The sequence below is a fragment of the Squalius cephalus genome (genome assembly GCF_949319135.1).
Source record: "Squalius cephalus genome assembly, chromosome: 17".
NCBI lineage: Eukaryota > Metazoa > Chordata > Actinopteri > Cypriniformes > Leuciscidae > Squalius > Squalius cephalus.
Window position 1 is genome coordinate 11,665,058 of NC_137138.1, and position 25,650 is coordinate 11,690,707.

Consider the following 25,650-nt stretch of genomic DNA (forward strand, 5'->3'; position numbering starts at 1 on the left):
ATACACTATCTGAAAGTGATATACCCTATCTGAAAGCGACAGACAGACAAATGGATAGATAGATACCCAAAAATGACAGATAGATAAATCATATCTGAAAGTGATAGTAGCCTATCAATCCGTGTATCATTCGTTCAGTCGTTTTTTTTAAGTTTAATATTGAAAGTAGAAAAATGAGAAAACAGTTCCTTTTTCGTTTTTTCATCATTTCCAAAAAAAGAAAAAAAAAGAATTCAGCTTGATTTTTCGTTCTGAGGTAGAAAAATGAATAAATAGCTTGAATATTGAAAAAGTTCTCTCATTTTTCTACTTTCAATATTAAATAGCCTAAAAAAAACAACGAATGATACACGGATTCCTATCTGACAGATATTTGTATTTAGGCTAGCTATTGTTATATTTAAAAGATCAACTTGTGAAAAACACTTTATTTCGCACGACGCATTATGCATTCAGTGCACTGTCATTCTATATAGAGAGCCTAAGTCCCGCCCCTCCGCTTCCGGCTCATGGGACCTTATTTCGGAAAAAATATGTATGGAAGTCAATGGCGAGAGATAACTTATCTTTTTATTCCGTCTGAACTGTGCCCTGAACTACACATATGATGTTTGTCAATTTAAAAGGTAATTATGAAAGTCAAGAAAGTCGCAGTTTGTCATAAAACAGAAGAGTAACGTTTAGTTTTATGTGAAAATCGCTCAATGAACTACATCTCTCGTCTCGCACTATGTACGTCACAAGATCCGTTGCTCGTATGTGTGTATTCTGGCTCAAAACACTCAGGCATGACGGCGTTACGTTACGATTATAATGTAAGACTATAGAAAACATGACAGACGTTAGCTTCAGTAAAGTTAGCTTCATTCATTGAGAGAAAAGGTATGACGTCGCACGTGCGCCTTCTGGGTTTGTAGTCTTTGTAATTACGTATTTTCACAGTCTTATACCTCAGCAGTTTTACATCAAGCTGCGACTTTCTTGACTTTAAAATGTATCTTTTAAATTGACAAACATCATATGTGTAAATCAGGGCACAATTCAAACGAGATCAAAATATTTGTTGTCTCTCGCCATTGACTCCCATACAATATTTTTCCGAAATAAGGTCCCATGGTGGTCGACCGGAAGGGGAGGGACTTAGGCTCTCTATAGATCAGTGTTTCAGTGTTGTAAATTTTACTTCCGCTAATTCCAATTCAACTTCTTGTGGGCGTGTCCAATTCGATTCAAACTCACGCTTGCTCCTGCTCCAGTTTATCTCAATTTTGAATTTTGCACAGCACTGGTTGACATGATAAACTCGGAAAACCATTTCAAAGAAAGAGTTAAAGCACACAGTCCCTGAGCTGGAACATGTCCACTCTGCTTACCTGCGGGCACAGGCGGTCTCCAGGCAGCCGGTAATTAGCAGCACTGCAATCTTTGATGAAACATTTTACCGCTCAAAGTGTTTCGGTTATCGCCACCGGAAGATAACCGACACATTTCGTTTAGAGTCATCGGTTTTGCTTTCAGCACCTTTAAAACATCTTTGTTTCGGCACCCACACACATTCAGGCACACGCAAACAAAGTCTACAGCTTTTCCCATTAGATGATGCGGAGTGGGCTCGTTACCAAGGCGACGGTTACTTTCCATATCCATTATGAAATATATGCGCTGTCCTTGATTTACAGTAAGACAGGCACCGAATATAGCCAAAGTTACAGCAGAATACATGTGCTATGTTTGCACACAAACAAAGGAATATCACACCAACAGAGTTCTGAGCGCTAAGAAAATTCTGATTGGTGGTTTGATGTTATCTTGGCATCGCGGGGTGAATGTGGTGCGAATGCGGTTCCTGCCGTCGTGTGACAGCAGCTGTCATGTCTGCGGGGAAATCGCCGCGTGGAGCTCGCATTTAGACCCGGCTGTGTCATGAAATTACAGCAGTCATCACGCGGGCTTGCTCATACTTCTTTATTTTTCTACAAAAATATTTCACCTTATAAAAGACAGCTCAGTATGTACATTGTTTTTGCAACTGCCATAGAAGTTTTTACCTTAAATATATATGTATATGTATTTATATATAGTATAAGCATTTCTTTCCATTTATGATCAGAGTGCACTCTCAGCCAGCCCAGGATATGAGTCAAACATCTTCCCAGTCTAAGTATTTCTCAATGTCCTCAGCTCTCTCTGACTGGGAAAACTTTTGGAAAGACTGTAAGAAGGCAAAAATAATCATATAAACAAATGTTTCTAGCTGTGGTGATCCAGGCATTGTGAATCCAGCATCATGCATGACCTTGAACTAAACATGGTGTTTATTACAAAAATACAGTTGACTGCAATCAGTAACTGTCATTGCTTTAGAGTGATGAGTGGTGTATATTACTAAAACAGTCAGTATTGGAGATGAGAGTAAATATAATTGCTTAGAACAAGGCAGAATAATAAGAAAAAGATGCTAAAACACTGGGAATAGGTGGATCAGACGGGCAAACCCGTAAAAAAAGTAAAGGATTACGCTTTTAGAAGAAAAAGTGCCAATAAAAACGAGTGAGCGAAGGAAGGTTAAGGTTGTGACTCATGGTATCCCATGATGCCTCTGAACTGCAGCCAGCAGGAAGTCCTATTTGTGAGATATCCGCCACCTTTCCGATATCAGCAATATTACTACTATTGCTACCATTATTATCATTACCATCATGATCATTATTACTGGGTCTGGATATGCCTCAGGAAGCTAGTTACTATATACCTTGATATTCTGAAACAAAAAATGATTACATAAATCTGATAATGATTATTTTCAGGTTTTGAATATACTACCAATAACATTTTTTAAATGTTAGTGATGCTTGCCTGTGCAAAACACGCTGCCACGATAGGCGTTTAGACTAATTTGTAGCATTTCATATGGATGTATTCCAAGTCTCTGATATTTTGGGTCCTAAATATGGCTCGTATCATAGTTTTTCGCTTGCTTTATTGTCTGCCAGGTGAAGTTGTAGGTCTGATAAATGAATAGCACACCATTTGAGCGGCACCATTTAAGATATCATTTAGGCTATGTCTGTAGCACAAACGGTGTGAGAGAAATTATGTGCTGAAGTCTAATTGGGGTTGAGATAGCAATAGCAAGCATCACTAATAAGAATGATGATGAGAATAATAATAATAGAATTTCCAGTTTCCAGAAAAAGAAGATAACAAAAAGCATCAACCAAAAAAAGAAAAAGAAAAAGTGATCCAATCCCTCTCTTGATTGAAGTGCTGAGTCCATTCCATTAGTCCGGTGCTACTTTATTGCTCTCTTCACCCACAGGCTGCTGTATGTTCTGCTCCTTGAGTCTTTTTGAGTACAGGCCTGTGGCTCTGCCCTTATCAGAGAGGAGCAGAGGAGAGAGCGAGAGCAAGCGTCCAGAGTGGCGCTAAAGCCCAGGCGCGAGAGAGGGTCAGTCGCATCCCCAGCGGGGAGGCTGAGTCCGAAGTGCAGGAACAAACCTCGTAGCCATTTTCTGCATGGTCTGCGTGGTGCTGCCCGTGAAGCCTCGTGTTAGAGTTGTTCTGCATCTCCGGGGAGTCCGACTGCATTTCCGTGCACACCAGCCAGTCCTTCCCGATGGGACGCGGATAACCCGCTTCAACCTCCATATCGCTGCCCGCCACACGCCAGTACTCCTTTCCCTTGAAGAAATATGATGCACCTGGGTAGAAAGAGCGGAAAATACAAGATAATAAAATACAGGTTGATGCACAGAATGGATTTTTCCAGACCTGCTTTCATCTAGTATACAGATTATTATGGTTTTACTTTTCCCTCTATGGCTTTTGTCAACTCTATTTCCTGTTTCAGAGCTACTTCTCTCAGTTTATGTCTATGAGTCATGCAGGTACTGGGTTACTTTGCAGCAGTACGACCCGAACCAGTCTAAAATAGTCCGAATATAAACACTTATTATAGGTGTACCATAGTGATTCAGGATAAGACAAAAACACGGTTTGGAAAATGGATTCATGATGTGGATTATTATATAAATTTTGTACATTTTAAACAGAAAAAAGTTAAGGACTGCAGCTTTAACTCATAACAATGAAATAACTCAGGGTTAACTGAGGGAACTGCAGGGGGTTTATGAGTTGATAAAAAGCTAGTAATTAAATAAATCATAAAAATGTCAAATTAAAATGAATAATTCATTTTAAAATGAAAATAATCAATACAATAAAAAAAAAAATAACATTTAATATATCTTATGCGTTTACCTGCACGTCACCAACATCAGAGAACCATGAACATTCGAATGCATTATTATTTATTGAAATATTAACTTAAAATGATTCAAATGATTGCATAATCTCATATTTTTAAAGAGCCAGTTCAAACTTGTTGTTACTCACTCTCATGCATTTCCAAACTTGCATGAATTTCTTTTCATGAAAAACATATCCTAGCCATTTTTCTGTACAATGAAAGTTACAATGTTATCTTTTTAAAGCGCAGCATTCCAGCTTTGTGAATATTCATAGCGAATTCTCGATGGAATCTGGAGTCTGAACCAATGAAATGTGATTTTTTGTGATGTGACTAATGCCGATGTAAACAAAACGATCTTACTCGCCCTGACTGACACGAAGCGTGCGCATAAAGACACTTTCAGACATATACACATATACACAGAATTACAGTAGTTCAAAATATCTGTCTTGGCGAGTATTCACATTATCTGTTATGTCTTAAGTGAATGTTTGGTGAACTGTTGGGGAAAAACACCTGGTGGGTAACATTATATTAGATCCGTGTGGTACAGTATGTCTTAAATTATAGGCTGTCTGTTTCATTAATGTTAATCAAATAATTGTGGTATCATGGAAAAAAAGATTTTAAGGTATGGTTGCTGCTAGGTGATTTTGTTTTAGAAACCTTAGAAAACTTTAACTCGATTTTTCTCAAAATTGACTTTGCTGACTCTATCGACTTCAAACAGGTGTATATCATTTTTGGTCTGATTCCAAAAAAAATCATACATCGATTTTTAAAGGTTTCTTAATAGAGAATGTGAAAATAACAATAACTAATTTTTGAAAATTTGCTCATTGCAACTCATTTTGCAAGCACGGGTCACATTTGGTCTTTTCCTCACATGAAGCCATCAGATCACCGACTCATACGGATTACTTTTATGGTGCTTTTTTCTTTTTGGGAGCTTGACAGTGCTTGGTCCCCATCCACTTTCATTAAATGGAAGAGAGCAGCTTAGTTATTCTGCTAAATATCTCCTTTTGTGTTCCAGAGAAGAAAGTCTTATATGGGTTTGGAATGATATGAGAGTGAGTATATGATGACAGAATGACATATTTTTAAAATCCACTCTACTCATCTGACAGTAAATCATGTTTTTTGGGGCATGAGATGAAACATGAGACAATAGCCCAGATAGAGTCTAGAAACACAAATGGAGACAATTTTCCTCTGGTTCAACCTAATGCTTGCATTTGTCCAATTTGAACATGAGCTTTACTATCTCTCTCTGTTAGACTGGGTAAACCCAGCCCGATCTGACTGCGATTTGATTTCGCCCTGCAGCTCAGGCTGGAAACCTGTACATTCTTCTATCCTGCTTCTGTTACAAATTTGCGGGGATCAATCACAAACTGGCTTATCCACCTGGCGCGCTATTGTCGGGTTTAATCCAATCCAATTCCATTTAACCTCTTGACGATGCTCAATGGCTTCTTTAGTTTAGCAAACAAATCGCTCGAGTGGGTGTAAATACCACTCACTTTCATGTTTTTTTTTTGCACAACCTGCAAAAATTGCTCTATGCCATTGCTGCTTCTGCAAACCGCTGATCAATGCTCCAAACCAACACGTCTGTTGACACGTTTCCTGCCTGGAGTTTTCGCTGCAAAGTACGTCACCTGGATCGTTGGTCTGATTGGTTGAAGGACTATCCAATTGCGTACAGAGTCATTTGAACTATGCCCGTTGATCACGCCTCTTGTGCAATAGAAAATACAGAGCAGAATCCCCAGACTAATGTTCAATCTTAAAAGATTGCGCTTGGTCTGGTGATAGCCAGACTATCTCTCTGTCTCACTCTGCAGGTGAAATGGGCCATCAGTGATGTCTATTCGAACAGGATACTGTTGCCAGCACCTCCACAGGCTTAATAGTTCCTCGCTCCCATGGAGGCAGGGGACTGTCGCTTTAGAGTGGCCTGCCCTCACTCCTCGTTCAAAGCTCTTCCTGTGGGGCTAGCAAAGCCTCAGAGAACAACACCTGATGAGACAACTTCTCTGCCCCTGCTTACAGAGTCACCACAGCAGGGAAGAAGATCTGGTGCATCAAGTGGAACCTAAAGGTCCATTCACACCAAGAACAATAACTGTAAAGATAACTATAATGATTACCATCCACACCAGTACAATGATATCTTTCTGTTTATTCTAAGAGCGCTGCAGTTTTGTCGTCTACCTCTTTAAATGCTTGAGCTCTTTTAAGCAGAATGGATTCTGACTGGCTGTCAATGTTTTTATCGATCATCCGCTGGAAAAAGTCATTCTGAAAGTGATTCCAACAATATAGTTTCTCAGTGCCGTTATCATTATGGTCGCAGTGTGTGGACTCTGCTATATATTCTTTAGCTTGTAAAAAAATTTTTAGAGCTATATTTTTATCGTTATAGTTATCCTAAAGACGGTTAAAACTGTGCTTGTAAAGGAATTAGCAATATGCAAACTGCAAAGATGATTTTTTAGGGGGATAAAACAGACCAAACTTGCCATTTTATACATTTTGCATGAGATTACAAGGGAAAAAACCACAAGAGATGACACAATGACCAAAAAAACATTCACCTGCATGTCTTTATAGGCTAACATTATGCATAATATGCAAAATAACTGACCTTCACATTCATACAAATGTTGGTATGTTTCACTCGTGGGTGACATTTGAAAAATGTTGAAAATGCTTCAATGCTAATTACAAGTGCTGGATGTAATTACTTTGTTGGAATACCACACATAAATGTCCTAATATATCACTGAAACATGCATCCTGATAAATCATACTCATCTATGTGACCATCCTCAACTCTGCGAAAAGAAAAAGAAAAGGGGGGAATGGCCTGCACTTCTTTCCTATCAGAAATAGGCTTTCTACATGTCAAACTTTTAGCATATTTGGATTTGCTAATTGGTATGGTCAATTGAAGCTTTGCTTTGAAGCTTTGCTTTTATTTAACACAGGCTTCTTGTGATTCACCACAACATTACAGTTTCCCGGTCTTCATCCTTGAGGTCCATCCATCGGTGAGAGCTCACTGTGCATTAGACACAATGCTGTGCATTAGGCATGACAGGACATTATACCCCTTTCTCCATTCTGCTCACATAGACCTTAAAACTGCTGCTATGACAACAACACATTCAAAACACCTGCATGGCTAACAGCCTCTCCATCCAAATAAAACCATTTCTTCCAAGGCGAATTGGGGCTTTAAAGAGTCGTTTTGAGATGCTACTAGATATGTATTGCATATGATGGAAGATAATATTAGCACACATTTGAATTTTAGGAGGAATCATTTTATGATTTAATGTTTATTTCACAATGTCTACACCAAGTTCAAATAGCCTGCCTTGTTGGCAGAGGCTATTTACACTAACTCCACCCACCATTGTCTGATTGATGACAAAATCATTGTCTTGATTAGACAAAATGATGAAAGAAACACATCTGATAACAGAAGTGGCGTTAGCTTTTGACATGCCTGACCTGAGTTCGAACCCGCCTTTTCCCGAACTCATTCTTCTCCCTTTTCCCATCGCATATCAGCTCAGAGCAGCATTTATTTTAAATAAAAATGAAGAAAATATGATATTTATTAAATATCATATTCAAGTGGGTATTTAATAATGGGAATGAAGTGTTTAAGGGGTAGGTGTAGGGGTAATGTCAAGTACAAGTAATGTCCCAATAAAGCAGCATCCATATATAATTTAAATAAATATAACTGAATATGTTATTGCATACTGTTTTATAATATAATACAATACACTGAGGTGCAAATAGTATCTGCCACTATTTGCACAAAACAGCATCTCACTACTATTTACACTTCATGCAAAAGAAAATACTGCTATTTTAGGCCACTGCCTTCTTATTTTCTTGATAAGCTCAGTATTCTTTCCCGTGTTTTCGATTGTTGTTAATGTTAACTAAAACTATTAAAAATAGTTTTTGTTCATTGAAATAAAGCTGAAATATAAGATGAAAAACAAACATAAAAAAATGGCTAGAAGTGTTGTCTTGGCGACTAACAGAAATAAAACGAAGTACTAAAATGACTAAAACTGAAACAAAAATAGATTAAATCTAAATGGAAAACAAAAAAAACCTTAAACTAAAATTAAAATGAAAGTTGAAAATACTAACATAACAAAATATTAATAAATACTATAATAGTATAGATAGAAATAATACTAAAATAACACTGATACGGAAGTTCTCTCTTTTCGTTTTTGGCTTGACGCAAACTGAAAAAAAAAAAAACCACAATATGCTACTTTCTATTACTAGTTTGAGGCATTTATAAGCAGTAATTATTATTTATGTGGAGGGGATGTTGTAATTTTATTAGATTTTATTATCATTTTATTGGACATCTGTGTGTAGAAAATGAGACATCAACAATTTCAATTGATTTTGTCAACTTTTAGGAGTACATTTTGTATAGCTATGCTCTTCCCTACCTAGTTAAACAGCTAACCGGGATAAACTAGCATGGAAATTTAAGTCTGTTTTTCCACCAGGGAAAGAAAAAGGTTAATTTCTTGTGGCCCTAAAAAATAAGATCCAGGAGAGCTGCTTAAAATTCAAGAGACCTAATATGATTCACAATGCTTACTGTCAGACCACCGCATGGCATCATCCAGTTGGGGTGGGATCCCTTTCCACAGCGCCGTGTCTTTTGGGTAGCCGAGGTCCATGTGACGCAGATGGTCATCGTAGCGCCAGTAACGGTTGTCCTTGAAGAAGTACGTCTTCTCGTTGTGCAGCCAAACAAATACTGCATCTACTCCTTCCACGGGCAGCCCAAAGTCACCGACAGACCGTGGGTAGCCCTCTTCAACGTTATTGTCCTTGAACAGCCAATATTTCCCTCCTAAAGAAGTGAGAACGACTTCTTGTGAGGTGTGATAATGGTAAAGGCTTTCTTTACCAGCAGACCAGATTAGAAAACACAGACCTGCAGTGAAATGCATTTTAGTGCTTTAAATATTTAATATGTTCTTTTTACCTCTGTGCTTTTGAGCTTCAAAACACTCTTGCGTTATATCTTTGAAGGACATTGTTCGCTTTATAGTGAAAACTCTTATTAAAAATGACATTTGCATAACTCGAGAGCTTTAAATTCCAATCATTTAGAGAATTTTTGTAAGAGTAAGTGTTTATACTCTAGGGAGCATTTTGCTTAAAATGTCTGGAATTAACCACACAATCTTTTTGAAATACTGCACAAAAGCAACAAACAGTGTGAAACTAGATTTGGACATTTTCTGAAGGAAATGTGTAGCTTTTAATATTTTAAAATGTTTTCTTTTTTTGTATATTTTATTTGGGTGATTTTCCTTTTATTGTGACAGAACAGTAGAAAGATGACAGGAAACGAGGTGGGAGAGAGACGGGGATGGGATCGGGAAAGGTCCACGAGCCGGGACTCGAACTCGGGCCGCCCGAGCACAAAGTCCGCTACATATCGGCGCACTGACCAAGAGGCCGTTGGCACCGACGAATGGTTGCTATTTCTATCTATTCTTTTCTATATATTTCAGTTAAAACAAACAGCTAGCGTAGCAAATACTAAATACAACTTATTTTAATTTCTCATATAGTCAATGTGCTGTATACTTATTCACATAATTATACCTGTTTTAGCTTCTTTACATTGGTTACCTGTTTATATAAGGATTCATTTTAATTTTATTGTTGACATATAAAGCTTTAAATGGTTTGGCACCTATATATTTAACTGAGATCCTGAGACCTTATGAATCAGGGAGATGTCTTAGATCTTCTTTTAACAAGCTGCTGGCTGCTCCAAGAACTAGATACAAAACTAAAGGAGTGAGGGCTTCAAAACTATGGAAGAGCTTGCCAGTTGATATTAGATCATCTGAATGTGTGTTTGTTTTTAAATGTCGTCTGAAAACTTAATTGTATAGACGTGCTTTTAATATTATGTGATGTCTTGAGTATTTGGGGTTTTGATATTTTATATTATAGTTTGTTTATTCATGTACTGTGCATAGCTCCTCATTAATGATTTTAATGATTGTGTTTTTAAATTGTGTAAAGCACTTTTTGTGCATTGTTGCGTTAAAAGTGCTATATAAATAAAATTGTACTTACTTACCTTCATATAGCCACCTACAACCTAACCACGAGCACTAATCTTTAGCACAATGGTAACCAAAAAAACTTAACATGCATAACAGAAATTATTTAAAGGTGCAGTATGTAATATTTACAGCTAGGTTGAAATGGGCATTTCAGTCCAAATTCTAAATATTGGAAAGAGTTGTTTTCCATCAACGGGCAACTCGGGTTATAACCCGCAGAATCACAAGGACCAAAACAAAAACAGACATTCTGACACGGAACACGCATTTCAAACATCATAAACACAATATGGTACTTTTATGCTTTAGTAAAAAAAAAGAAGATATTTATATCACCTTTAAATGTCAAACATTACAACATTAAACACTAACAGGTTTTTTCCTTTACTAAAAAATACATAAAATAACACAATTTCAATTTAGTAATCAACACTAAATTTTTCAAAGTAATCAAGACAATTTCATTAAGTTACTACAATTTATTTTCTTATTTAGTTTCAGTTTAAATTACTCAACAATATTAAGTTGATCAACATAGATCCCCTCAAAATAATGTTTGCAACAAGGTTTAATTAAATCAATCATTTTCTATTTTTCATTTGCAACCATGCATTTGTTTAAGGTATATTCTAGAAATTTTGTATTTTTTGGAAAATGATGACATCTGAGATAAGCTGCATGACTTCAGGTACCATTCATGTCTGTAGCATGTCTATAACAGTTCAGAATGAACCAGTCATATAACAAATTTGCAAAAGGTGCATTTAAGGGAGATGTTAAATCATAATTTAATAAAAGGTTGAATTCAGGCATTTACCTTTAAAGAACACTATCTTATGGTCTCCAGGTCTCTCATATACAGCATCCACACTGTCCAGGTTGGCAGGAAGACCTCTCCAGAAGCGATGGATCTGAGCTGGCCTTAACGACACCAGGTGCTTTTCACGTGTCAGACGCCAAAAATACTTCCCTGACGAGAGGTTTGACAGTAAGAAGGTGTGATTATTTGTGTGTTTATGTAAGCTTATGGTGTAATTATGTGCTATCACATGATGTATGAGGGACATTGGTTAAATAAAGCGAGGGATTGCTGCCTGCCCGGGGGCAGTGGGTAGGAGTGTACCCAGCTGGCAGAATCAGCCAAACAAATACAACGCACAAATGATGATGTATCAAAATATAGACAGCACATTAATGGCTAAACAAGAAAACAAAACAATTTAACAGCAGTTCAAGAAATTCAATAGTGCCTCACAAAACCGATTTGAAGTTTGATTAATATTTCTAGATACATTTACTTAAAGGGTACATAACATGCACAGTTTCACCTAATCTCATGTTAATCTTGAGTACCTATAGAGTAGTAGTGCATCCTTAATATCTCAAAAAAGTGTTTAGTTTTATTATATTTAGAAAAGAAAAATACAGCTTTCCGATTCTCTCCGGAAAAAGCCGAGGTCCTGGAGGCGGAGCTATAGAGTCAAGCGGTAGTTCTTGATTTCCAGCAAAAGACAGAAATCTGATCCAGTTGTACTTACATGAATGGGGTCTTTTATCACTGGGACCGCTCCACGTTTTAATAGCAAACGATTTGCAAATCCAGCGTCGACCTGAGCCTTGTTAATAAAACATTCGTCACTGAAACGACCAGAACACACAACCGCACTTCCTACACTCCGTTGCTGCCCCATCCACTGTTCCTGTAACACTGGGTTCTTTGGAAAACTGAACACGGTAAGCTTTCCCTCACATCCAAATACACACTTTTTTGGAGACATTCTTGAACAAATCCTATGCAGCGCTGCCGATGATTTCCTGTTGAAGCGCGTTGATGTGCGCGGTCTCACTCTCCTCTAGTCGACGTGCTCGCGGGCGAGCTTTTCCGAGAGAAATGCTCATATAAGGAGTTCCACTCTTATCTACGTCATTAGATCCACGATCTAAAAAAAACCAGCCGAAACTTGTACCAACCCGGAAGTAAGATTTTCAGCATAGAAATTCTCCGTTATTCGTCCAAAATATTTTTTTAAAACTTTGCCCATGTTTAGCATGAGAATCTATCTCTTTAACACTGTAAACAACTCTGAATACATGAAACACCATTGTACCCCCCCTTTAAGAAGCAAATATTTAATTAATATTTTATTTCAGTATTTAAGTGTATCTTTATAATATAATATTATATTATCACATAATATATCTTCTTAGCCCACTGGCAAACTTTTTATTCCTTGTTTCAGTAAATAATGGGGTAAGAAAATGAAACTTAAAGTTAAAGTAACCTAAAATTCAAGATATGTCTCCTGACAAGAAGTCGGAATATATTAATATAAATTTTAGTCATAATATCTAATGCAATTATGCATTCAATTAAATACATTTTATTTAAAACAAGACACAAATACAGATTAAGATTTTTTTTTATACAGATGTTTTGTAATTTATACACACAAAAGGATGTGGAACCTCATACATTATCAATTTCTAGTATCTATTGATTTCACTGGACTTCTGGGTGTTCTTACCTTTGAAAAAGAAGGCCTCCCCTCGAATCTGGGCAACAGCATCAAAGTGGCTAGTGCATCGGTCAGGGGCATCACGGTCAGGTCTATGAGAAAATACAAAGAAAAAAGAGATAGATAAACTTTACCAGGAGTGTGAAGGTAGAGCACAAGACATTCACTAGTAGAAGTATTTGTGTTTCTACCAGGGTCGTGCGGCCCCAAGCCAGTTTTGGACTAGCTAATTAATAATAACACTATAAATTACTACAAATTCCCTTGTTTGATGTGTTCCATAAAGCTTACATGATAAAATATTGGTAACACGTACGTAACTGTCCGTCATTTATTTATTTGCCAAACGTAACATTTTCTTTAAACCTGTGCCAGTTACGGAGGGTTTCGGGTGAGCGGATCCACAGCAGCTTTGGCGCCTGCGCTCTGTTGTTATGTGTCGTAGTCATTGTCCCGCGTTCTCATTGGTTGCTGGCATATGGGGGATTTCATGTGCAGGGAAAGCTGTCCGTGAATCCCTCACCCAAGCTGAAAAATGTGCTGTAGCTGCCAGATCTCCATCAACGAAAATCCAGTAGTGTCTGACAACTGATTGTGCAGGAGAGCAGAGGATTTTTTTTGAAACCCTCCCAAACAACTGATGTAGATGCTGTTTGATATATTTTTTTAAGGCCAAGACTCAACTATTTTCTGCAATTCTCCAGCTGTGATTCTTGAACAGTCTTTGGCCGCTCAAACTGTTCTCCTTGCCGTGCATTAAGACAATATACACATGCGTCCCCTTCCATGCAGATTTGTAACATTTCCTGTTGATTGCTATAGCTATTTTCTTATAGCCACTTTCTATTTTGTGTAGCTCAACAATCTTTTGCTGCACATCAGAACTATATTCTTTGTTTTGACCTATTGTAATAGATGATTAAGGGAATTTGGCTTTTGTGTTTACCTCATATTTATACTCTTGTGAAACAGGAAGTCATGACTGGATAATTTCATGTTCCTAGTCACCCTGGTAAAAAAAACTGTAAATATGAAGGGAATATACTTCAGAGATATTTTACTCACAAGAGTTTCTAGGGGTTCCAATAATTGTGGCCAATGTGTATTAGTGAAAAACTTCTAAAACACACTACTTTCTTACGCCACCATTTAAAGGTACTCTATGTAATATTGATAGCTAGCAGTTGAACAGAGTACTTCAGTCCAAATTCAAAATATTGGATTGAGTTTTTCCCCCGCCCCCTCCCCTTCAGACTCAATGCTCACACGGGTTGCCAGATTTCATGACGAGCATAATTGAAAATAGAAAGCAACGAGCCTTACCGTATAAGTTGATCAGCTAATGTATTTGTTTGCAATGTTTTTATTTCTAAGGCATTTTAGGTCAGATATAATTTGCGATCTCTGTTCCATTTCGTTTGTTGGCTTCTATCGCTGTGTTTTCCGCCAACTGGCAACCCGGAGTGTCCAAATACTATTGGGTAAACCACCAGTGGGTGGGATCACACAGACCAAAACAAAACAGATATTCCGACACAAAACAAGTATTACATCTCTGCAAACCAATTATTGTATTTAATGCTTTAGTACAGTAAACATTTTTTTTACATAGAGCACCTTTAAATATCCAGTTTAGAGTCAGCACAAGCCACTGGTGCTTTTTTAAAGTGCTAGCTCTTACATATTTTATTGCAAGTCTGTATATGAATATTTTTGGCTAGCTATGGCTATGTCCAACCAGTCCCGAATGTCCTTTTTTATGTGTTTGGTTTCAGATTGGGCAAATTAAAGATGTTATAACCTGCTGGCAACAAAATCTCTGAATGCGTTATCCCCTCGGCTAATGACTGACTTAGCACTTTGACGTGGCTGGGATGCTAATGATGGAGCAATTACGGTGACAGAGCTGCTTTTGTGAGCGGGGAACTCGCCTGACACTTTATTAACAAAGATCTTCATTCACAGCTTATTAGCTGAACTCTCCGAGAGGAATACATTACTGACCTTTGTCAAACTAAATCTACCTGCCTCACATGTCGACAGTGAAGATAGAGAGAGAGGAAAATAAAGAGGTGCAGGCTTCTCTCTGAGAAGCTAAATTCTTGCTTACTAGGAGTCAGGAATTGAGTCTATAATTTGTGTCATTCTGGCATTTGCTTCAGGAAGGCTGAGTGCAGTTGCGGATGCATTATGAAGTCTGTACATATTCTCCTCCCAAATGATGGACCACTACCTCTGCAATTCAAAATACTCAAGATACGCTGAACAGAGGAATGTGGGTTTTGTGGATGTGTGCTTGTTGACTCACGGTATTGTAGATCTGTTTGTGGGGAGGTCAAGCAGGACAGGAGGTTCAGCTGTTTGAGAGGGGTCACCTGTCTGCGGCGTGTGCGATACGGAGTCCCGAACACCTGACAAAACACAAGATGAGTTAAACTTGTGCACAAGAATAAATATGCCACACATCTGAGAGGAACACACATTAAGTGCATTCTTGACTTTTTGACAAACCTCATTAAGTAATCACTCAAAGATAGAGATAACAACCAGTCTCAGAAAAGGAGTTATGTAAAACTACTGCATACATAGAACATTTATGAGTAATAATGCATAAGTAAAAATGAAACTGATCTAATGAGAGAAATGTTTAACAACCAACAAAGTGCACGTTCAATCCAGCTTTGTTCCAAATCAAATAGTATTTATTTCAAAAGTACGCTATCTCTTTAACTTTTAATCCTCATATTCTGCTTGGGGACTCCAAGGCCCTTTTAATAGTTCAAAAATATATAAGCAATATACATACTTTGTCTGGTTGATACTTAAAGGGATTTATAATCATATGAGAATTTATTATAAATGAGATTTTGCCTTAAAAACACACATGCAAATGTCCTCCATCAAAAAATTCAATACAAAAAAGTATGACGGGGGCCCATCAAGTGACCTTAGACACAAAACATGATAAAATGCAATTAACTTTCATTCTGAAAACTTTCTGGTTATACAGAGAAAAAAATTGAAATATTTAACTAGTTAGTATATTCCTAGTGTGCACAAAAGTCAACAACTGCCAATTTTCTATTTGGATTTGTTCATATTGTACAATGTTTTTTTGCTGGGGGCAAATTGACCTCACAAACAAGCAATTAACTTAGTTTTACAACAGAGGGTTAAAGCTTCAATAATTTAGAGTTTTGACTTAATTATATTTAAAAAATAGAATAAAAAATAAACACACAGTATGAAATAATCATGAAATTAGGACTATTTTTTAGTTATCAGATATGTCTCTGTTTTAGATTTTTGTCTTAAAAAGAAGACAGAAATTAGACTTTTCTACCGCACTAGGCAAAATCACTATTATAGCAGCGCTCGTCCCAGCCGTTTGCTCGCTTATAAATTAAGGGAAAATGATGACCTAGCAAAGATATCAGCTATAAGGACTAAAGAGGGGGATATAACGTCTGACCCGGTACGCATTAATAGTACTTTTCAACTATTCTATCAAAGTCTTTACACGTCAGAGGTGCCTCATGATGACAAAGCCTGTTCTGAATTCCTCAAATCATTACAACTACCTAAATTGCCTCCTGAAGCTGTAGGCACCCATTCAGTTGGAAGAACTGAGATTAGCTATTAAAGCAATGAACAGAGGCAGGTCTCCGGGCCCTTGACGGGTTTCCACCAGAAATGTTTGAGGCCTATCGGCCCCAGCTTGGTCCTCTATTGCTGAATATGCTTAATTTCTCTATTAACAGAGGCTCCTTTTCTGCCAGTTCAAATATCGCAATAATATCTCTATTACTTAAGAAGGACAAGCCATCTCACGACTGTTCCTCCTATAGGCCTCTAAGTCTTCTGAACTGTGAAGTCAAGCTTTACGCTAAGGTCTTAGCTACACAATTAGAGCGCTACATGCCCCATTTAGTTCATCATGACCAAACTGGGTTCATCAAATCTAGACTAGCATCGGATAATGTCCGTCGCTTGCTTCACATTATAGATTTTGCCTCCAATTCAGAAGATCAAAATGCCATTCTTTCATTAGATGCTGAGAAGGCTTTTGATCGACTGGAATGGTGTTACTTGTGGTCTGTTCTCCAAGTCATGGGTTTCAGTGATAGCTTTATCTCCATGATAAAGTTATTGTATAACCCCTCTGCAGTCGTTATAACGGGCAGCAACTGTTCAGCTAGGTTCCCAGTTACAAGATCGTCCCGTCAGGGTTGCCCTCTATCTCCACTTTTATTTTCTTTATCTTTAGAACCTGTTGCCTAGGCAATACGGCAGTCGGAGGCTTTAGAACCAATCATTATTCAAGACACACCGCATTGCATCTCTCTGTATGCAGATGACATTTTAATTTTTACAAAAAATCCTTCTAAATCCCTTCCACGTCTTCTTAAAATCTTTGAGAACTTCAGCAGTATTTCAGGCTACAAAATAAACTGGACAAAATCGGCTTTAATGTTGTTGGGGGGACTGGATGACCAGATACCACTTTTCAATATTCCAGTTGTTAGTAGTTTTACATATCTAGGAGTGTCCATCAGTCCCACACTCAACTTGTTAACTGCTGACAACTATAATAAAGTTCTAAAAAATGTGGAGGGTGATCTGAATAGATGGGGATGCTCCCTACTTCTTTTCAGTCCAGACTTTCAGTCATTAAGATGAACATAGTGCCTCGTGTTAATTTTGTGAGCAGTATGATCCCTCTAGCTCCACCGGGTGGTTACTGGAAGAAGCTACATTCAATCATTAGCTCTTATTTACGGAACAGAAAAAAACCCCAGAATCAAAGCATCTACTCTACAAAGACACAGATTATCAGGAGGTGTCAATTTGCCCAATTTTGAGTGGTATTCCTGGAGCTTTGTTTTGCGCTCACTTGCTATATGGTCGAATCCAGAGATTTTGGTGTCATGGCATCCCATTGAAGAACATTTAACATATCCATATTGTCTGTCTAGTCTGGTATATTCTAATATACCGATTTTGGGCCAATAATCTCTTATCTTTTTACGGTATGGCATAAAGTCCACCGATTTGCCAAAATCCCAAACACATTCTTCGCTCAATCCCCTATCTTCAACAATGACTCACTTTTAATTGAGAAGAAACCAATTATGTTCCCTCAGTGGAGCAATAGAGGGGTCTGTGTCCTCAAGGACATCATAGGGGAACAGGGTCTTCGTGCATTCCATGACCTAGAGAGAGCGTATAATTTACCGGGCACTTTTTATTTTTATTTACAGTTACGCACAGCAATGCGTGCTCAGGGCGTTCCTTGGGGTATCGAGTTGGGGAATCATCCCCTTCATGTAATCTTTGACACTAAGGGTAAAATTAATGGTATTGTCTCAGAGTTATATAAGTTTATAACTAAAGCTTAATATAAGCCCTTATCATTTATCAGACTCTGGAAGACAGATATTAACATCTCCCAGGACCCAGACTGGTGCGCGGTTTGGTCAAACATATCCCTATCATCTAGAAACCCTGATCATCAAATGATACATTATAGATTAATCCATAGGTCTTACTTAACCCCGCAAAGATTACAGCAAATGAAACTTAGAGACAACCCATACTGTGATTTTTGTCCAAACAATACCATTGCTACTTTTTACCATATGGTGTGGCAGTGTCCAGAGGTCAATAGATTTTGGCATAATGTTTCATCCATCATGTCTAGTATTATCAAAGGACCCATCCCTCTTTCACCAGGATTGCTTCTGCTCAATGACACATCGTCTCTAAAGCTAACTATTAACAATAGGCATCTTCTTCTGGCTGGTTTGACAGCCGCCAAAAGAATGATAGTTTGTCGCTGGAAACCACCACCACATACATTGTTAGTGAGGAAATGGCTCTCTTCTTACCGGGATATTGTTCAGCTAGAGCTCTCTACAGCACGTTTACATTATGCCAAAACACATTCCTTTTTTTTTTTATGGAATGTGCATCTAATGTATACAATGTGTAGCTCAGTTGTACATATACTTTATTCAGCTTTATGTTATTATTATCTAGAATATTGTATTGACCTCTGTGGATTTTATAATATGAAGGAAGAAGTCAGGATGTGCTTGATACTTTCAAGTATGAGATATTTATCTAATATACACAATGTCCAATGTCCTGCTCTGTGTTCTAGGATGTTATGCGGATCTCTGTGGATATCATAATGATGGAGGAAGGATAGACGGGTGGCAATGGGAAAGGGTTGAGAGGTGTGTGTGTGTGTGTGTGTGTGTGTGTGTGTGTGTGTGTGTTCCCCCCTTTTTTTTTTTTTTTGTTAACTGTTCAATACCTTGAGCGAATCTTGTTAGGGGTTGGAAGGTGGGCTTGGGCTGGGTAGGATATGGGGAGGAGAAGAGAAACAGGCATCAGAATAAGCAACACTTTACTGTGCCTCTGTTATATTTTCAATGATGATGTAATCAGCCTAAGGTTTTTTTTTTCTTTCTCTTGTGAAGGTGTTTCCTCTCCAATGTGTAAATAATGATTGTAAGAAAATAAATAAATAATTGATCACAAAAAAAAAAAAGAAATTAGACTTTTTGTAAATCAAATGTTAATAGTACTGAGCTATAAAATCGATGTGGATAGCATAGCTCAGATAATTTGGTCTTTGGAGTATGCTTATTTCAGTTCATATTGAAATGTCTTGAGCACAGCTCGAGGCATTATTGAAATCTTTTCTGAAACACAAAAAAGAGACGCTGATATTACTGGGTTCTTTTTCTTAAGAGAAAAGAATTTGAATGTAAAATAAGAGGTTAATTACAAAATACTATCATTATCATTTTTATGAGTAGCCTACATCACAGTGGTCTCTGGGCCTCAAAAATAAAGACAGTAAATAGTAAATCTCAACAGAACATGACAGTTAATTCATTGGGGAAAAGGACTGGTTTAAGGACCGATTTAACTCGGGGTATGTACACTCTCATTATTTTGAAACTACACATGCATTTATTAAACGCTTGGCCAGTGTTCATCACCTCGAGTTCCAGAGCTCCTGGAACTATTTGCTTGAGCCAATCCTGATCTTTCCATCCCTCTCCTTAAATGTTTCTCTATCTCTTTGCTTTCCATCATGCTTGTTTGCAGCGCCGTGCGGCGTTCTGCATGTTGATTAGCAGGGTCCAAATCATGGTGACGACCAATTAATCCCTGTGCTCCCAAGTCTGACTCAACACAGCCATGTAATTAAATCAATAGTGCCCCTATACAAACCAAATCACTTCTGCTCGCTGCGCCCCTTGTTTAGGGCCTGTTATTTGCCTGGTGGGATCACAGAAAAGGGCAGCCTGCGGAGGGGGCATGCACTGCCAATCACTTTGTTTTTACAATTACGATGGGCACTTTAGCTAAAAAACAAGATAATGTGAGTGGGGAGGGATGGAGGAAAAGCAGAGAACTGTTGAACTTTTTCATGTCCGATTGTCACGTTGCGAATGCACTCCTATAATTACTCACTAAAACGCAGACATTAAATAAGCCAACTAAAGCATAAAGAATTAACATCATGAATAGTACACTACACTCATGTTTTTCTCAGGAACACATCTAATGTTGAAATGTATAAATGAATATAATAATAATTAGTATTATTTGAATAAAATTCAAATGAATATATAATTATATTAATATATAATTTATAAACATATTAATTATATATAAGTACTAGAATAAAATCATTTATTGTAGTCAATTTTATTTTTTATTAAAGTTGACTATAATAATAACATTAATATTTGAATAAAATAAATAAATATTGAATATATAATAATATATCCATATTATTCTGATATGAATGTATTAGAATTAAATAATAGAATACAATAATAATAATAATAATGTTTTATTATAAATACATTTTCATCTAAATAAAATTGACTACAGTAAATTGACGAAATAAACTACATTTATAAATTAGGACTAAAACAGAAAACTATACTAAAAATGAACACTGGCTGCATCATTTATATCCGAGCACTCGGATGGGCTCACAAGAACAGAAATGACTTTGAAAAGATTTTGTAGGCTTATACTAGGGCGTAAGTAACTTTGTAAGTAAATACTAGGGCGCTAAAGCGATGCAGACAGCGCATGTAACAGCGCTATCAGCAGGCACACCTCATTCTTTGTGTCATCCTTGTGTGTTTACTGTTGACAGATTACAGCATCTATCTGTCTGTATGTCTTGCAGAGAGACTGCGTCTACAAGTTGTCGCTACTTGTCACTTTTTGCTTCTTCAACAATGCCAAGGCATCTGAGATGATAGCAGGGTGTCCGTGTTTGATTGAGGATCTCAGCTCACACAGCTTGCCACAGTGCCTGTTTTCAGTTAACTGATGGAGAGGGAGGAGGTCCGGGAGGAAAGAAAGAAACCAGACGTGACCAAGGGGTGGACGTTCTTACCGTAAAGCTGCCAGACACGGACCTTGTCTTCGTATGGGAGGTTGTACTTGAGCGGGTCGCCTACTGGCCCCTGGTAGTATGGCCGCATGATGGACTCGATGGCAGAGGTGTGTGCGAGCCCTATGGCATGGCCAAACTCATGCACCGCCACTGCGAAAAGGTCCATGCCGTGGGAATCTAAAGAGAAAAGACACAATAAAAAAGAAATGTTAGAAAGAAAAGTCTTTTCTTCATAATAACAAACCAGTTCAAGACAGTAATGCTTATTCGAAATGGGGTCCGGATACGACCAGGGGGCCACAAGAGGGTGAAAAGTTAAGAGAAATTAGACAGACAGACAGACAGACAGACAGACAGACAGATAGATAGATAGACAGATAGATAGATAGATAGATGAAATTCTAACGATAGATAGATAGATAGATAGATAGACAGACAGATAGATAGAGATAGATAGATAGATGAAATTCTAACGATGGATAGATAGATAGATAGATAGACAGACAGACAGATAGATAGATAGACAGACAGACAGATAGATAGATAGATAGATAGATAGATGAAATTCTAACGATAGATAGATAGATAGATAGATAGACAGACAGACAGACAGATAGATAGATAGATATAGATAGATAGACAGACAGACAGATAGATAGATAGATAGATGAAATTCTAACGATAGATAGATAGATAGATAGATAGATAGATAGATAGATAGATAGATAGATGAAATTCTAACGATAGATAGATAGACAGACAGATAGATAGATAAATAGATGAAATTCTAACGATAGATAGATAGACAGACAGACAGACAGACAGACAGATAGATAGATGAAATTCTAACGATAGATAGATAGATAGATAGACAGATAGATAGGCTAGATAGATAGGCTAGATAGATAGATAGATAGATAGATAGATAGATAGATAGATAGATAGATCGATGAAAATGTAACGAATGATATATATATATATATTGATAGATAGATAGATAGATAGATAGATAGACAGACAGATAGATAGATAGATAGACAGACAGACGGATGAATAGATAGAATTTCATACATCTATCGAATGAACTAACGAGCGAACGATAGATAGATGAAATGATAAAAACATTGACAGCCAATCAGAATCCATTCTACTTTAAGAGCTCGAGCATTTAAAGCGGCAGACGACAAAACTGCAGTATGCGCTTAGAATAAACAGAACAATATTGTGTGTTGATGTGGGAGCCAAAATATACTTATCATTATAGTTATAATTTGTGATGTGAACGGCCCTTAAGTTCAGAGAAAAATTGTACAAAACATAATAAAATCCAAAAATAATAATACATTAGAATTGACAGAATTTTGACTTTAAAATTCACCAACTATTTTATTTTATCGATGGGCATTGTTTTATATTTCTCTTCAGGTTTATACATTTAACAGAATATGATTTGAAATAAGATTTATCCATTATAAATATATCTATAAAACTATGTGGTTAGCAAATCTCACATAATTTTGTCTCTGAAGAATTTGATGAGGTTTATCTTGACTCAGCAAATATGAGCACAGTTTGAGGCATTGTTAAGGTGATGAGGAGAACAGACCTCAGCAATTTGCTTTCCATGCAATCTAGGAGAAAGAACTGAAACTAGAAACAGATTTCTTTTGCGATATTTCTGTCCTATTGAACATCAAATACCTTGTTTCATAAGGAAGAAGACATCCAGTGCAATTACGTCCTGGAAATCATGGTGATTAAATTGGAAATAGTTCAGGATGTCCACCCACGTTGTCATTTTCAACACAATGAGCTTGTGATTGACAGGGAGGACTGCGCCATTAAACGTTACTCACCTTTTTCATTATCTCGCTTTAATACACACACAGATCTGCGCGATGCAGCCAGCCATAAAATAACATTCACACTTTTCTGTTAAATGGCCCCTAGAGATGGCAACAAAAATGCAGACAGGGCCAGGACAGGGCTGAAGTGTCATTGGATTCGTTTGAATAGAGAGAGAGAGATAAATAGACAGGAAGAGTTTTATAGATAGACAGACAGAGAGAAAGGTGAGCAGAGCCTTGGGCTCTACAAACTGTGAAAATACCAAAATGTGCGACAGCTGTCTCATGCTGCGGGTTTGTATAAGCAGAACACAGCTAGTCAGGCTTCTCTGAGCAAAACAGAGGATTAAATCAGTGACTTGCTCATTAAGATTACGACTCAAAATGAGCCGTGTATCACTAACGGGGGATCGACACCCTCGTGTGGGTACCTGCTTTTTGCATTAGCATAATGCACTTCAAAGATTACGCAAAACAAAAGACCTGACGGATTTCCGCTTGGTGAAGAAAGTCACCCAAGATTCCAGCAGAACAATGCAAGCTTAATCTTAAAGTGTGTCTGTCTCAAAATGTGTGCACGTTTTAAAGCAACAGTACACGTGAAAATGACAATTCTGTCATTTGCTACATTTACTTGCACACCCTTTGTTCCAACTGGAATGAAATCATTCCGAACGTAGTGTTACATGAAGCCCAAATAAAGTGATCGGGTTGATGTGCGTGTTTATGTCACAAGCTTCAAATCAGAATTGATCTTTTGACCTGTGCACACTGCATTTGAATATAGTTTCCTCGCTGTTGGTGCATACTAACCATCATGCTGCCATTGCTTCTTTTCTTTGTTTTAAAAACAGACTTAATATTGATCTATTTCAGGTCCTGATTAGGAGACAACGAGCACGTGAAGCTTTGTGCCGTGTGGCGGCTTATATATTCATCATCAAGCAGTAAAAATGCCCCTTTCCATGCCAAAAACCAGGCATTGACTATGGATGAGAGCCCAAAGCAAAGGCGTGGTTAGGCGTTGTCCTACACCACTTCACAGACGATGAGTGTAGGTAGAATTTCTATGTCATTGCACATGCACAGAACTTTCCAGTTTCGGGTTTTCAATCTGATCAAGTGTTTACATGTCCTGTCGAACAGATGAGAAAAGTTTAAACCACCCCTTACAATCCATTCCTGACTTTCTTTTTATTCAGACTGTGCTACTATAGGACTAATACTAGAAGGTAGAATTTTTTGATTAATTCGAATGTAATGTTTTAATACAATTATATTATTTTTAAATCGAGAAATCGTGGGTTTGAATACATTTTAGCAAACGTTACAATTAGACATGTTGACAGTTAAGATAAGAAAATGATCCGACCAAATGATGGCGCCACTGATTAACCGCTCTTGTGTGGCGCGCTCTATGAACGTATAAGACGTTAGTTTTAAGTAGCTGTTCACAAAGAAAAAGCATTGGGGAAAAAAAAACAAAACGTGGGCAGTGGAATGGTATAAAAAAGGCTAAGTTATTAAATGTGAGTTGAATTTTTCTTTTATTTGAGCGCGCGTTTTTAGAATGCTGTTTTAATGGGTGAGACGCTGAAAAAGACGTGAGACACGAGTGCAACAGCCAAACACGTCTGCCAAACAAACACAATAGAAAAATAGCTAAATGGAATGTAAAGAACAACTAAATGTTTGATATTTCATGTTTGTATGTCGGTGACAGGCTGAAAGGTGCTGTTATGTTCTGTTTTTACGAAGCAAAAAACATTTTTCACTTTTTACGAAGATGTTTTTAAAGCATTTAATAGACTATTACTGGTGTTATACTTTTAGTCATTTTGAATTTGAATTGCCTTGACTTTTTGGCTAAGAAATATTTAGCATTTTTCTTATTTTATATTATTTGTGATGAGTATATAGGATATATTTGAGATTTTTACAATATTTTGTAAGTTATACAATATTTGCCTTCATATTTCATGCATTTTCTTTTTTTTGCAAAAATATTTACCATAAGTAATTTGTTTTGATCACTTCAGGTGTTGTGTACTTGGAACAGAACTTTTTTTTTAACCAGATGGTTAATAAAGAGAATGTTACTTGAATCATACTGTAGTTATGTTTTTAAGTTGTCTAGTTAAACATTAAAACATCGAAATTGTAAATAGAGAATTTTTTTTTTTTTGCCACATCACCCAGCCCTAGCTACTAGTCTGCTTACAATTGGATCCATGTAAACGGAGCTATTGTTTACTGATCCCTCATGTTGTTTCAAACACATATGACTTTCTTTCTTTTGTGTAACTCAAAAGAAAACCTTTTTACACTGTTATTTTTTAAATATTCATGTTAAATATTCATTGAAGATGCCCCCCCCCCCCCCCATTTTAATGTTAAATTCATCAATCTGGTGCACTTTGAGAGTTCAAAATTAAAAGCTTTTCAG

The 25,650-nt window shown here is 37.2% G+C and overlaps 1 protein-coding gene across 2 annotated transcripts in view; it reads right to left on the reverse strand.

Moving 5' to 3' along the window:
- Positions 1-1,952: 1,952 nt before the first annotated feature.
- mmp17a (matrix metallopeptidase 17a) overlaps positions 1,953-25,650 on the reverse strand; it is a 97,551-nt gene continuing 73,853 nt past the window's right edge. For both annotated transcript variants that reach the window (XM_079898667.1, XM_079898666.1), the window contains 6 exons: positions 21,358-21,534; positions 15,229-15,331; positions 12,930-13,012; positions 11,222-11,374; positions 8,910-9,167; positions 1,953-3,701 (listed from right to left, as the gene is read on the reverse strand). In XM_079898667.1, coding sequence (XP_079754793.1) covers positions 3,379-3,701; positions 8,910-9,167; positions 11,222-11,374; positions 12,930-13,012; positions 15,229-15,331; positions 21,358-21,534 — 1,097 coding nt within the window. In that variant the 3' untranslated portion in view covers positions 1,953-3,378. The remainder of the gene's footprint in view (positions 3,702-8,909; positions 9,168-11,221; positions 11,375-12,929; positions 13,013-15,228; positions 15,332-21,357; positions 21,535-25,650) is intronic.